This window comes from Ruditapes philippinarum, unplaced genomic scaffold, assembly GCF_026571515.1.
Source record: "Ruditapes philippinarum isolate M1 unplaced genomic scaffold, ASM2657151v2 ctg3816_1_1_1_1, whole genome shotgun sequence".
Classification (NCBI taxonomy): domain Eukaryota; kingdom Metazoa; phylum Mollusca; class Bivalvia; order Venerida; family Veneridae; genus Ruditapes; species Ruditapes philippinarum.
The window spans coordinates 31,513-45,930 of NW_026860751.1; the positions used below are offsets into that span (position 1 = coordinate 31,513).

The following is a 14,418-nucleotide window of genomic DNA, read 5'->3' on the forward strand; positions in this document are numbered from 1 at the left end:
CACTTGATAAGATTGGTTCTTTTTGCATATCAATAATAAGAATTCTAGTTTCAGCAACTTGATACGATTAGTTCTTTGCAGCTACGAGTAATGAGTAGAATGAATAAATAAAAGTTAAATTTTACGCAAATTACTATTTTTTCATTTTCTTATGCAACTTACATCGCGGTATAAAGGTTATTTTCGAACAATATATTTTCTTTTATTCGACCATGAGTGAAATGCAAGGAACGCAAATGTATGTTTCATTGTCCGAATTGCAATGGACAGGCACCGGTGCAAATCTGGTTGTACAACATTGTTCATACCGAAATAATATTTTCGAAAAGCGCGATTGCAATGGAATGTGCTTTACACAGTAGGTCTAAAATGGAAAATAGTCCGTTATCTATACAAACCTGTCCGTCGGCTTTAATTCCTTCGCACACTTCCGCCTTATCACCAACCATTAGTTTACACTGTTGATTAGCTGTGTAAATAGTTCCAGGTTTAGTTGTGGAGCTATACAACTTCTCCGCCTGGGAAGATGGGGCGTCATTTAAACAGCTCGATGCTGAAGAACTAGAAAAGTAAGATTTGATGATTAGCATTCCTAACCACGCTTAATATCTTAAATGGACTAGCCTATCCTTACATCAGGAAAAAAACATTCATCATTATCAGGGGAAATTTCTGGAAATTTAATGACTGAAAAGCGAAGAGAGCAGACCATAATCAGGCGGCACCGATTATGACCGATATGGTCTGGACTGGTCGCATTGATAAAATAAGTTACAGCTTGCATTGAAAAGGCTTATTTAAGAGGTCATCATGTTCTGAGATAATAACAACGTTAACGTAGTTCAAATACTATAAAGATAACAGATTGTTCATCTTAAAAGGTATCATATGAGATTTTCTTTTATTTATTTTTTATATATGTAAATAAACTCCAAATTAACATCTTATTTACATTCTGCATTCACCCCCCCCCCCAAAAAAAAAAAAATAAAAAAAAAATAAATAAATACATAAAAGATGTAATATTGATCTCACCCCGGTACGGAATTAGACCGAACCTGTTGAAAGTAGTTCTTTTAATTTTTGAAGTGGCCCAATTTAAGTTCTCACTAGTCTGATTGGTCATAGTTAATGTGTATTTATTGCATGTGTGTAGTTTTTGTGTGTTATAGGATGACTTTAAAAGTTGTTTTTTGTGTTTTTCAAGGAACCCATTTGATGGCGGAAGGCTTAAAAACTGTACTACCAACCAGCTGTCAGGAGTTTTCAAAGTGGTGAATTAAAACAGTGTTAAAACAGAATGAAGATTTCTGAAAATTATATTTCGGGCCTCATTTGACTTAGATAGTGTTGATGTTTAAAGTTGAAGACAGTATATAATTAATCAAGAACAGTGGAATTGAGAATTAAGCCTCAAATGCGACTAATTTACCATAGAACAAAGAATACGAAAATTCATCGGACCGACACTTATTGTATCGAAGCAAAAGTTTAACCAAAAATAATTACACTTTCAGGATAATATTGCTTTGCTTGGAAATACATGTACCTGTATGTCACTCAGTCTTACCTTAGAAAAGACTTGGCACATCCGCACTGCAGCTTGACCATTTCAGAGCCTCTGGACCTTGTGAAGCCATGCTCGACATGATATTCTTGCCATTTGGACATGAGTTCCCTACCGAGTCGTGATCCATTCCGAGTCTGTGAGTGTATCAAAATTAATTTTATCTTTAACACGATAAATGTATCTTAAATGGACTTTTCTAATGGACATAATAATGATTATTATTTACATCATTTATGGGCTGTTTTACATTTATAAACGCGTGTAAAATCTGCATTTTTGAATATAAAGATCAACATTAAACAAATACATTTTAATAAGTATCCTGTTTTTATTCTTTATTTTGTAAAATGTGCATTATACATGGCAAAAAAAACCCCTATGCTTACACATGTCCAGTTTCGTGAGCCATTATAATCCCCGTCCCAAGTCCGGAGTCTTCGCTTACAGAACAACGGGTTTTAGTGCCACACATACCCTTTCTTGCTAATCCGGTATTTGCCGTGTTTCCGTTATGCTCTAGGTCAACCCTGTATAATATAATAAACACGTGAAAGATGATTTTTTTCGAGAGGGCATAACTAGCCATATCCTCTCTCATTTTACTTACTTAAATTTAAATAACGGAAAGTCAGTGAGTAGAGTGTTGAAAAAATAGCTGCAAAATCAAATAATATTACGCGTTTTCATTTTTGCTTTTTCTTTCCAATTGTAAAAAATGATAAATTGTATTACACAGTCGAACAGATTGATATTAATAATATTAATATAATAATGTTTTTGAGTTCGTTCCAAATGACTGATTTTCAATAGTTTTATTTTTCACTCTGAATGAAATATCCTGTTAATTCGAAGCATGGATAATACGTACTTTGTTATCAATGCAACATAATCAGCATGTTGAGGATTCGAGTCCCGAGTGGGATTCCAACCGGCCTGCCAGTTACATAAACTATCGAGTGTTACCCCTGAATCCGCATCTATAGTTAACCCCGCCTAAAAGAATGACATAATTATATTTACAATTAAAGTATCAGAAAAATATATATCAACCGATATTGTTCGTATATATACCACTTTTAAAGAGCCAGATTTTCGGCGGCATAATTGGGACACGTGCACGCAATAGCTTTAACGTGACCTTGAGATAGATAATACATGCACGCACGTAAGCCATTACGTGACTACGCGATATGTTTTACGTGCACGTGAGTACTCATTTTTGTCGCGTTGCAACGTAATACTATCGCGTGCGCTCATTATACATATTGCGTAGCCGTGCAATATCTACTTCTGCGTGAGCACGTAAAACATATTGCGTGCGCACATAGAACATAAAAATTCTCTATGTCCTCATCAGATATGTATTCAAGTATAACTATACTGAATATAAGCACATGTAGCGTAATACTCATGTTGAAGCTCCTGTCTGACAATAGCTTTCCCCTTATCACCGTGGATTCGAATGTTGACAGAGACTTTACAATCTTTCCTGCAAATCTGTCAACTTATTGAAGATTGGTGGTTTTGTTTTTCTCCATCATTAAGACTAAAATGTCGTTATATATACATTAAAATTTCGTGATCAAATACCGGACAAAATACTAATATTCAACTTTTTTATCGAAAGAATAAGAAATTGTCATAAGTGATTTATTCTAGTTTATTTCGCGAAATAAGGTTAGCGAAAATAAATGTTTACGAAGTATATATTATCATATAACGTTATATTTGACAGAAATTACCGTAGAAATTTGTAGGTATTAAGTCTTGTTTATTATTCCGAATGCTGTCGCGAAATTTTGGCCTCGCTTGAACATCTTATTTTAAAGAAATGTTTAACAAACCTCATTGTGTTCCAAAATCATGATCTTTGTTAGAGTGAAATAAAGCTCTGCTTTAAGGCTGGGATCCAGAAACCTCTGTGCGGCCTGAAATATGAGATAAAAATGGGTACCAGCTATACACGTTATATGCGTGATGACGATTGCGCAACTTTAGGAGTTGTTGCATGCACGTGGATACGAGAAGGTGACAATCTATTGGCAGTCGTCAGATCCTAATTCATATAGCTTTAATAAGGATCTGACTTTAAAAAAAGATCTTCAGATGGATATATGTACTTTATTATTTTTAATTTAGCTAAGGTCGACTTTGTAGTGTTTTAAGTATATCTAAAATAATGAAATGGAAACAAGATTCTAATTTCATGACCATTATTCGGGGTATTTTAAATAAGTATTTATTCTAGCTTCTGTAACACATTCAATATAATAACATTTGGAAAATGGAAGATTCTCACATGCGGGACATTCATAAATGTTGTTACCTTTAAAACATATTCTTTCGGTGTGATTATTAAAAAATAAATAAATCAACGTACAATGTTCAAAACAGTTTTCACCATCTTTTCTGTCCCACTCCCATGAAACCTGTACGCCGAGGGGTCTACGACAACTGTTGTTTCCACGTATTTCTTCGCGGTGCTTCTGCGCCTACGACTGGCTTTGTTTGAAGTAACGACCTTATCTGCTATATAAGATGAGTCATATTAATGTAAAAACTAAACTAAAAGGCATAAAAAGCAAAAGAGGCTTTAATTTTGTGGCCATTTTTTACCGTTTTAACAGAAATTAATAGAAAAGCAAAATAAAAAAATTCTGAGAATTCCATATAACACAATATGTTGGGCTTAATGCGTCTTTTATACGATAGCGTTATATATTTATAAGTACTGACCTAATGAAACAATTTATAATAAAGTACGAAAATGACAATCAAAAAGTCTTTCTATTTAAAGCGGCCTTCAGCGTTTCTAATGGTAAAATATATTACAATGTGTATTGTTAAACAAATCCTATCATATAATTGTCGAATCAAAAGAATTAAGGTACAAAATGAAATCTGTCGACGATAAAATACATAAACAATAAGAAAATCACTCGATACCCATAATCTTCAAGTCCGCTCTGTATATTTAAAAAAAGTAAATCCCGATCTTCTATTTATAGAAACGAACGTCACTGGCGCGTTATAAATAACTCTCGGGAGTCGTTTTGAAGAAGACTTAACAAAGATATGATGCACTTTTCCAAGATGAAATTTTGAAATACACAATGTACTTAGTTTGAAACAACACAGAATTGTTTTTCCAACAGAAAATGAAAGCTGAAGACCGTTTAATGTTTGTTTTGGATATAGCGAACAGCTGATTAAATATCAGGGGAAACACTCTCTAATTTTGAATGCAAGAGGATAATAGTTATTATCTTGTACAAATATTAGAACAGCAGCCAATCAGGAAAAAGCTATTTACCATCTTCAAAGCCAGTCATGTCACGTGATTGGTATTGATAAACGATGTGAGGATTGTTTAACAACGTATCACGTCTTGCGCGTGACTTGTGATGATCTCTGATTGGTTGAACTACAAGAGTTTGATTCTGTAAGCCAATCATCGCATGCTGAAATGAAAACATTACAGTGAAAGTAAGCCGCTTAAATTTGTCATAATATAATGGATGATGAAATATGTTTTCGAAGATGACATAAAACAGATGATGTACAAATTTTAACTATACCAGAAAAATTATAAGCCTAAAAATTCTGCGCAAAATAATACATTTGACTAGGGTCTTTCAAATATTTAAAAGACCCTGATTTGACTCAATTTGATAAACTTGCAAATATCCCACAGAATATTCCAGTTAACTTAGCATACAATTTCCCGTAATTTAGAAGACAGTTGAATAAACTTACAAATTTCCATCAATAAAGAACAGTTAAATCAACTTATACCCCCGTAATAAAAACAATGGAATTAACTATTAAATCCCCGGTATAACTTATAAATCAACTTATAAATCCCACGTATACCTTATAAATCCCCCTGTATAACTTATAAATCAACTTATAAATCCCCCGGTATAATTTATAAATCCCCCGGTATAACATATAAATCCCCCGGTATAAAACAATGGAATAAACTTACAAATCCCCCGCAAACTGATGCTGCCACCCATGAGTTGCTATAGTTACTGCTCCTCCCAGTGTAGTAACAGCTGATTTCATCGGCAGCACAGGGGTAAACATCACGTGACCCATTTTGTTTTAAATGTTGTACAATACAACCTGTTAAGAAAAAGAAATAAATACTAAACTTTATGTTTCAAATCACAATTTTGCCTGTTATATTTTGTACTGTGTATGGTGTTAACACACCAGTTAATTGTTGCATGCATTGACACGTTCAAGTCATTATGGCTGCCGTTTTCCCCCGTACAATAATTAATTAAATAATGAAATAACTAGGCACTTGCACTCAGCAATATAACGCACTTTCATTATAAATGAGTAAATACTTTTATATTCTCGATGATATAGCACTTGTTTTATCACTGGTACATGTTACTCGCTTGGTACTGGTTACCGGCTCGATTTCGTTTAACCGCTTAGTACAGGTTATCCGCTTGGTACAGGTTACCCGCTTGATACCGGTTACATGCTTGGTACAGCTACATGCTTGGTACTATGTTCACGCTTGGTACTGGTTACACGCTTGGTACTGGTTATATTTGAAATACTGGGAGTATTGATTTACCTGGTGAAATGAGATCTTTACTTTTCTCCAAAATGAGATGGTTTACTTCACCGAACGCTTCTATAATATATTCTAATGTGTCGTCTGCTTCAGTAGCAGACCGCCTTTTCCGTCGTCTGTCAACCGGCTGCGGTGATGTATATTGATAATGAGGCACTGAAATAAAGTCCTCAATTTAACATTTCTATTGAAATAATATATAATTATTATTCTTTCAAATGTTACGGATTATTATAAATATGTATTTTCATTTCGGAGGTTTGGTGAAAGTTATCAATCAAAAGGCTTAAATAAGAAAGAAAACTTATTTGTAAAGGTACCCGTCAAGGGCAATGAGTAAATAAATAAATAAATGAATGAATAAATAAATAAATAAATAAATAAATAAATAAATAAATAAATAAATAAATGAATTAAAAAAAAACAACAAATAATAATGAATGAATGAATAAAGACAAGAAAGAAAGAAAGAAAGAAAGAAAGAAAGAAAGAAAAAAGAAAGAAAGAAAGAAAGAATCAATCAATCAATCAATCAATCAATGAAGAAAAAACCTTTGCCTAACATGTATTGCTAATACGGGCATCTCATATTATGCTCTCGTAAAATTCATTTTGAAATAGTATAAGGTCCGAGCAAACGTATTTATAGGGTCAAATATTAACCTTTACTTTGAGGTCGTTAGCTGATTCTACTCTAGCGTTCAGTGCAGACCAAGATAAACCGTCTGATCAAGGTTATTCTGAATTCCCCCCTAACATAAATGAATGGTTTGGTCCTTATTGAAAATGGACAATTCCATTTTATATAAAAGCGTAGAAATATTCAACAAACCTTCTTCTATGAGTTCAGTGCCGAAATAATGCTTCCGTTCATCCGCCGGCAAATCCAAGTGTAACTAAAATGAAATTTAACAAACATGAAACATGGTAGTCTTCCTGCCATGTCGTATTTTTCAAGAATGCTTAAACATCATAGTCCCTGAATTATCGAGTCTTACAAATACATGTTTTATTTTTAAAAAAAAAACAATAAAAAAAAACAAAAAACAAAAAAAAAAACAAAAAACAACAAAAAAAACTAAGAAACAATCAAATAAATTCAAACAAACACATAAAACATCAAGCTAAAAAAAAAAAACAACAACAACAAAAAAACAACAACAACAAACAAACAAAATACTGCTTCTTGCCAAGTACAAAGTGTACAGTACCGAGCTTATTTTCAGTCATCTTTTATTTCTTGTTTATTTCCCTCGGAAGCAGCCTTCGATGTTATATTCCTTCGCATTTGAACTCGAAACGTGCATTATTCTACAACAATGCACTCAAAATTGATATATATATTTCCTAATTAAACGGTATTGCTTTTGAAGTAAACATATTTAATACGCACTTACGCAAGGATTTTATTCAAAAAGTTTAGTCATCCATTCTTAGTTTTTTGTGATATAAATGTTTATTTAATAGCCTACGTAATTCAGGGAACTGGGTGTTTTGGTCCTACAGTTTGAATTTATCTGTTTATACGATTAAACAAAATGAAATGCAACGTTGATTGCATGACTTGATTTTTTTCTTGTAATTATTCAAATTAAAACCTTTGAACTGCAGATAGAGCATGCCTTGTTAAGCGGTTTTATATTTACTTTGTTTTAAAAGTTAAGGACAGCGTGCATATACACCGCCTAGTTATAGTATATGGCCTTTAGAAGTCTTAAAACACAAGTCAACTTTAACAAGCACATCAAATGAAGGCATATCCGCTACAAAAGTGGATCAACAGAAAATCTTTTGATTTAGATTAACACTCTACAACTTTTTGTCAAGGACAGTATTTATCATTTTAATTGAATTCTACAAACATTTTTAATTATCTTAAATCTCGGTCATTTTTCCTTAAAGCAGGGCGTTTCCAGGTTCATGTTAATTTTCATGAAATACCATGATTGTGTGAAATGCTGAAAGAATATTTTTCAATCACTATTCACTATTTCGAGGGGATTGAGAAATGTCGGGGACCCACACATATCATGTATTTGCAATTCACGTTGGAAAAAAAGTGCTCAATCATGAGAGTTAAGTGCACGTGCTTCGTAGGCAAGCCCAAATGATCATGCTGCCAAACGACGTTTCGTAACATTTTTACCGGTATATTCTTAATGGAATTAAATGAAAAAGATCTAAAATATTTCAGAACTGTTTTAGGAAAGTTCAACTTGTTTTTGTCTGATTTGTAAACAAAAATACTCTTTTTCCTTAATCTCATAAATTCAATTATTCAGGACTAAAAGTAATGTCATAAATCAGGTATGTTTACTGTAGTTCGTATGCATATATCACCCACTTTTAACAGATTACATACAAAAGAAAGATCGTCATTTTCAAGTACATCAGACTTAATCAATATTTGTCAAGTTCTCCAAGTTGTTAAGATTCAGGAGAACTAATTTAAAACATTAAACTGGTTATATCAAAGTACTTAAACCATTCTATAATCATCCCGTAATCTCATTGAATTTACGAGATTTCAAAAGATGTCCAGGCTATCTTATTAAATCACTTATCAAACGAAAATTTAACCCACGAAGAGTGGTTCCTCTAAGGAAGGAAACAGTAAATAAATTAAGCGATCTATCTGTTAGTGAAATAATCCATGTAAATTTGTAATAAGCAATGTTTATTACTCAAGACACACAAAAGGTCGGATAAAATCAAAGAATTGCAAGATATATTTCTTTTTAAACAATAAATAAAAAGCTTAAGCATAAACAAATCAATTTGTTTTGCAATGCTACGAAGACTTGTCTTTGTACAGGTGCACTTTTTCATGTAAATGACATAATATTTTAAAACAACGTTGCAAAATATACAAATGCGCAATAATTGCACAAATCGTTTATTTTCCCCCTATCAATATTATTGCAAACGTATATTTGGATGTTAAATTCATTTTATGTCCATGTATTTTTCTAAAAATGTTCCTGACGTACTACGAAGATGTTGAATTAACTTTCAGTTGAAACGCCTTAGTATTTTGTACAAAAAATAATGAGTATTTGATGTTTTACTAAAAGTTTAAACTTTAGCCTGCATAGAAACTATTTCGAATAAAGTAACTCAATACATCCAGTCAGTTAAATGTAGTTGTGGTGATGACAGAATGTTGATAAAGGTCCCAAGTATGAAAAATCTCCCATGGCAAAAAAATTCCATGGCAAAAGTGACCCATGGCAAAATTTACCATGGCAAAAACACACCAAATTTAATCTATTGTTTCTCTGCACGTTGTATGAGTCCATAGCTTCATAGTTAAATATGATTATCACAAAGGCTCATTAAAGCTACGCATTTATTAATGTTATCTTTTGTAATAATGAACATTATCAATAAAAATTAGTATTATAGAATTTAAAAAGAAGTTTCTTTTTTATACCTAACGTTATAATTTTGATAGAAAATTATAAGAGTTGAAGTGATCATATTATGATAAGAAAATACTTTAGAGTCCATACTGAACTTGATTATATCAGTCTGTACATTGCATGCTCATCATTTGGCATGGTAAAATGTAAAATTCTGCTTCAGCCGGTGCTAGAGGGCATGCACGGTAACTTTATTTGATTAGAGTCGTCCTCGAAAAGGTTAATTTAAACCGAACTTCCACTATTTTAAATCCTGCCATGTTTGGCGACTTTTATGGCTGCTATACTTAAAGTTTTATGGCTAAATTATTTTTAAACAGGAATATTATCTGTTTACATACTTTATACTATAACGGTATAATGAGTGCAAAAAAAAAGAGTAAAATAAAAAGTAGATCTTTGAATCAACAGATGAAAAAGTTAGTAGAATAACCAATTAAGTGATATGCCCAAGTGGTCAACAGTTGTGTGAAAACACTTTCATGTGTCCTTCAATTTTGATAAACATTCCTTTTTCCATTAATTCAAAATAACTTCTTGATCCCCTGTCGCGTGAAAAGCGTGTCATATTGCCGAATGTTTCCAAAACTAGGAAATTCAATTAAGATATCAGAATAAACAATTTCAAGTATTATTATGGTTGATAAATAGTTTTGATTTATACGAACTATCCTTTTATCACTATGGGATAGACCCGTTTATGTGATACAAAGTTTAATTCACTGGCAATTTATTTCATTTTAACGAAAGGACCAAAAGTTGTTCTTAGTATGGTAAAAATATTGAACAAATATGCACGGCATGTTTTAAGGATTTTTTCAGACAAAGACATCCGTGAAACGATTTCCTTTATATATTTTTAAACTTATTATAAAGATGTTTAAAAAATATATGTATACAGTACTGAGTGCCTCATAGCATTATATTGACCGATAAAGTCGCAAACATTTAACGGACCGAAACCGAGGTCTGAGGTCCATTCAATATTTTGGGTGGTGTCGGGAAGTCGCTTTAAAGCTATTAGGGTCGTTTTTTATATCATACCGCACTTTACTAGAACATAATGGTAAAATTTCAAGGAGGAAAAAATATATTGTTAAAAGGGACTCCACTCAATTTTTTTTTTGACATGACGAAACTGGAAATGATTTTCCGAGATTAATGTTCCATTTGATGTATGGACTATAACCACTAAAACTTGTGTGCGAAATTTTAGATCATTCGCTCACTTCGTTTTCCAGAATAATTATTCTAATTGTCAAAAATGACCTAAATTGAAAAGTGCTGAAAAAGTTTTCACTCAAATCGAGCTTAAAATAGCACAATATTATGATTTTTTTATTTCTTAAATATCTTTTGAATATCTTTCTTTTTAAGGTTATTTAGATAAAAAATACAAATCTTGTGGGTTTTTTTAAAAACATTTGAACCTCAGTGGAGTTCTTTTAATGAAAATTTCAAGTAAAGTGCAAAAAAACAAAACAAAAAAAAACAACAACACTTTTTACGCTCAACTTGCATAATGAGTTAATATTTTACGCGGTTATCCACTACATAATTTAAGCGGTCCTTGGTCTCACGCGATCATTTTACTTATTTTTGTCGGGCCTCTGGAAAAGCGTGGTGACACATATAAAGATAAAGAAAGAATAAATTTGTGAGATATACTGTATGCTGTAAGGTCCGCAGTAGTGTATACTATTTCTTATATCACATCGCATCTGCTATATACACTTTTGGTGAAAAGAAATATATGAGCCGCGTCATAACAAAACCAACATAGTGCGTTTGCGACCAGCATGGATCCAGACCAGCCTGCGCATCCGCGCAGTCTGATCAGGATCCATGCTGTTCGCTATCAGTTTCTCTACTTGTTATAGATTTTGTAAGCGAACAGCATGGATTCTGATCAGACTGCGCACAACGCACTATGTGGGTTTTGTCATGACGCGGCTCATATATTGCTAAAGTGAATTGGTCTATAATGGAGACTAATTACTAATATGCATGGTATGTTGATATTATTAGTGTCATATATGAAAGCAAATCGCGAAATACCGGTAATCGTAAATGAACGTTGCTGGCAACTGATGCATAAATAAGCAGATATACATAAATAGATATATGTAGTGTTCTAGAACAAAATATTATTCATCAAATATTATGTTCATACTAAATCACGTTAGAAGCAATACACTTTAAAATGTACCCATTGTAGACAAATCCATTTTAAACAATTTACTGAAAACGTTCAGTGGTCAGCTTGTATAATATAGATTTAGAAATATCATATACCACTCAATTTAGCGGTGCGATGAAAGATAACTTAACGTCCATTCAGCGGTCATTATATTTTTTTGAATATTAACTATTGACTATCCTGAATTTGATATTATTTAAAGGATCGTTAAAACTTATAAAGGAAAGAAGAATCACAGTTATGTAACATATATAATAATTGCTGATAGCTGAATTAACCCTAAAATGTGAGAGCAATTATTATATATATAAATATGATATTATCCATTAGTCAAAAGTCACCAATATTTCTTAATTTTATTCCATTTTTTTAATGAAAATGTTAACCACCATTTACTTCGAGCATGTGCACTATATGGTATTGCGTACTTAAAATGCATAACGCTATATCTGAAATATCTTACATACATCTAAAAAACCGATAAAATTATTTAGTTTGCATAACTATATGGTCCTTTCCTAAAAGATTTTTAACAAAGAATGTTTATGCAATTTAAAACACATGAATATTGTACGTTAACAGAATAACATCTTCCTGAGCAAATTATTGCGCGGCTATTTCTAGTTTTCACACATGTTCTACTCATTTTCAATAATGATGACAAATTCCTTTTAACCTAGGTATTCTGTATTCATGTTAATGAACAAAATAAACAACGATTTTACAATTCACGGACAGAAAATATATAGCTTTATACCATTTTAACATATTTTAAAACACTTACTTAGAGTAACTGTATGTTTGAAACATTTCAACAAAAACAACAACAACAACAAAAATCTGGATAAGAAATAGATGATAAGCATTGTTCTGATACAACTGCAAAAAGATCGTGTAAAGAAATAAGACGATGCAAGAATTTTCATAAAGATTATTAAAATTAAGGGTGTAAAATAATGTTGTATGATATCAAAATTACACCACTGGTTGACCGTGGTAGGAAATGAATCACTTAGACATATTAATCACGTATTAAAATGCCTTTCATTTGGAAATATTGCACCATTGCCTTTCTTTTACAATACGATAGCACGCTCATTTACATCTTCATAATTATTACATATTAAACATATCAACTATTATATAAACTTAAACATTTACTACTAATTTAACAAAAAGCTTTATTATATTTATAACCAACTATTGAAGTCTATAATATTATGTAAGAAAGAAAGAAATTCAGCATGTTTTAAGCATACATTTAGAATGTGTTGAATAAATCAACTGACAAGAAATACAAAACAACAAAAAAGAACAGAAACAATAACTGGTATAAGCATATTAATGTACATGCTTTTGTTTTAGTCTTTTACAATCTTTAAAAACAATTTTCGTCTTAAATTCCTTGTTTTCAATGCATGCTAACAAAAAGGAACATGGCTTTATGCAGACCAAATGATTATTTTGGAAGATATGGAATAAACACAATTCATGTACTTTTTGTCTTGTTCTTGTAAAAATGAAACTATTACTTAATTCGAAAACTTTCTTAAGGTGAATATATTGTTGCGTAAAAAGTTAAAGTTAAGTTGTTATTATTTTGAGATACTTTTTGCCAGATATGAGTATATTTTGATTATAATTATAAAATAATGTATCAAAATTGATCTTCAAGCAATAACGGAAGGCCCAAATAATTTACATTACATTTAAGAAACCATCGAGATATTATTAAAAACTTGGACATTAAAAGGCAATTCGTGAACTGCAATTTTTATATTCTTCTTTGTATATAATTCTAAAAGACGTAACAAAATAAGTACCAACCTGCGGAACGTCTTCAGTTGAAAATACCACAATAATGGCAAGGCAAAGAAACGCAAAAAGTTTGGCAAGCATCATTTTTAAAATTTACTATAAATTCACTTTTTCATAGAGTCCTGCTCTTTACTTAATAAAATCTTTAAACATTTAACAGTAAAAATATTGCACAAAAATGTCCTTTTCTTTTTAAGAAAAACACTATTTTACGTTAACTTTATTATATTTACAAATGCAACAAATAAATAAATTTCTCTTTCAGATTCTTAACTTTTGAGAATATCTAAGATGCGGAAACATTTTACACTATCATCGAAATGCGAAATTTTACGACGGGATGCACTTCCTATTTTGTCGTCTGCAATTAAAAGTCACCCTTATTTATACAAAACTCTTATCTTCAATGACTTGATTAAAATCAATAAATCTCATTATTCAGATCAAACAAATTTTTAACAAACCTTGCAACGAGTTGGAGAACTCTTCATAGGTACCAAAAGTATTTTATCACGTGACTTGATTCGATTGTCCTATTGGTTAAAACGTACATTGACGTCATAGTGGGAGTGAATATGATTGGTTCACCGCGTAGGTGGTGGGGTAGGCATACAAAGAGTTTGGTTTGAATGGAAATTGAAAGCTGAAGTATTCATTTTAATATAATACGGCACTTGAAACTAAAGATAACATGTTTACACTCATATCTCTTATATTTACGCAAGAAGAAGGAAAATGCAAGTCGAAAGTACGTTCACTCTTTGTCACATCACCGTGTGTGACGTAGAAATATGTGTTTTGCATAGCAACG

The 14,418-nt window shown here is 31.7% G+C and overlaps 1 protein-coding gene across 1 annotated transcript in view; it reads right to left on the reverse strand.

Moving 5' to 3' along the window:
• LOC132713273 (A disintegrin and metalloproteinase with thrombospondin motifs 6-like) overlaps nucleotides 1–13,974 on the reverse strand; it is a 34,034-nt gene extending 20,060 nt beyond the window's left edge. The window contains exons 1-11 of the mRNA XM_060695788.1: nucleotides 13,617–13,974; nucleotides 7,000–7,063; nucleotides 6,168–6,323; nucleotides 5,559–5,698; nucleotides 4,884–5,031; nucleotides 3,951–4,099; nucleotides 3,415–3,498; nucleotides 2,439–2,563; nucleotides 1,957–2,097; nucleotides 1,576–1,704; nucleotides 399–561 (exon numbers count right to left, since the gene is read on the reverse strand). Of these exons, the coding sequence (XP_060551771.1) occupies nucleotides 399–561; nucleotides 1,576–1,704; nucleotides 1,957–2,097; nucleotides 2,439–2,563; nucleotides 3,415–3,498; nucleotides 3,951–4,099; nucleotides 4,884–5,031; nucleotides 5,559–5,698; nucleotides 6,168–6,323; nucleotides 7,000–7,063; nucleotides 13,617–13,691 (1,374 nt within the window). The 5' untranslated portion in view covers nucleotides 13,692–13,974. The remainder of the gene's footprint in view (nucleotides 1–398; nucleotides 562–1,575; nucleotides 1,705–1,956; nucleotides 2,098–2,438; nucleotides 2,564–3,414; nucleotides 3,499–3,950; nucleotides 4,100–4,883; nucleotides 5,032–5,558; nucleotides 5,699–6,167; nucleotides 6,324–6,999; nucleotides 7,064–13,616) is intronic.
• Nucleotides 13,975–14,418: the final 444 nt, after the last annotated feature.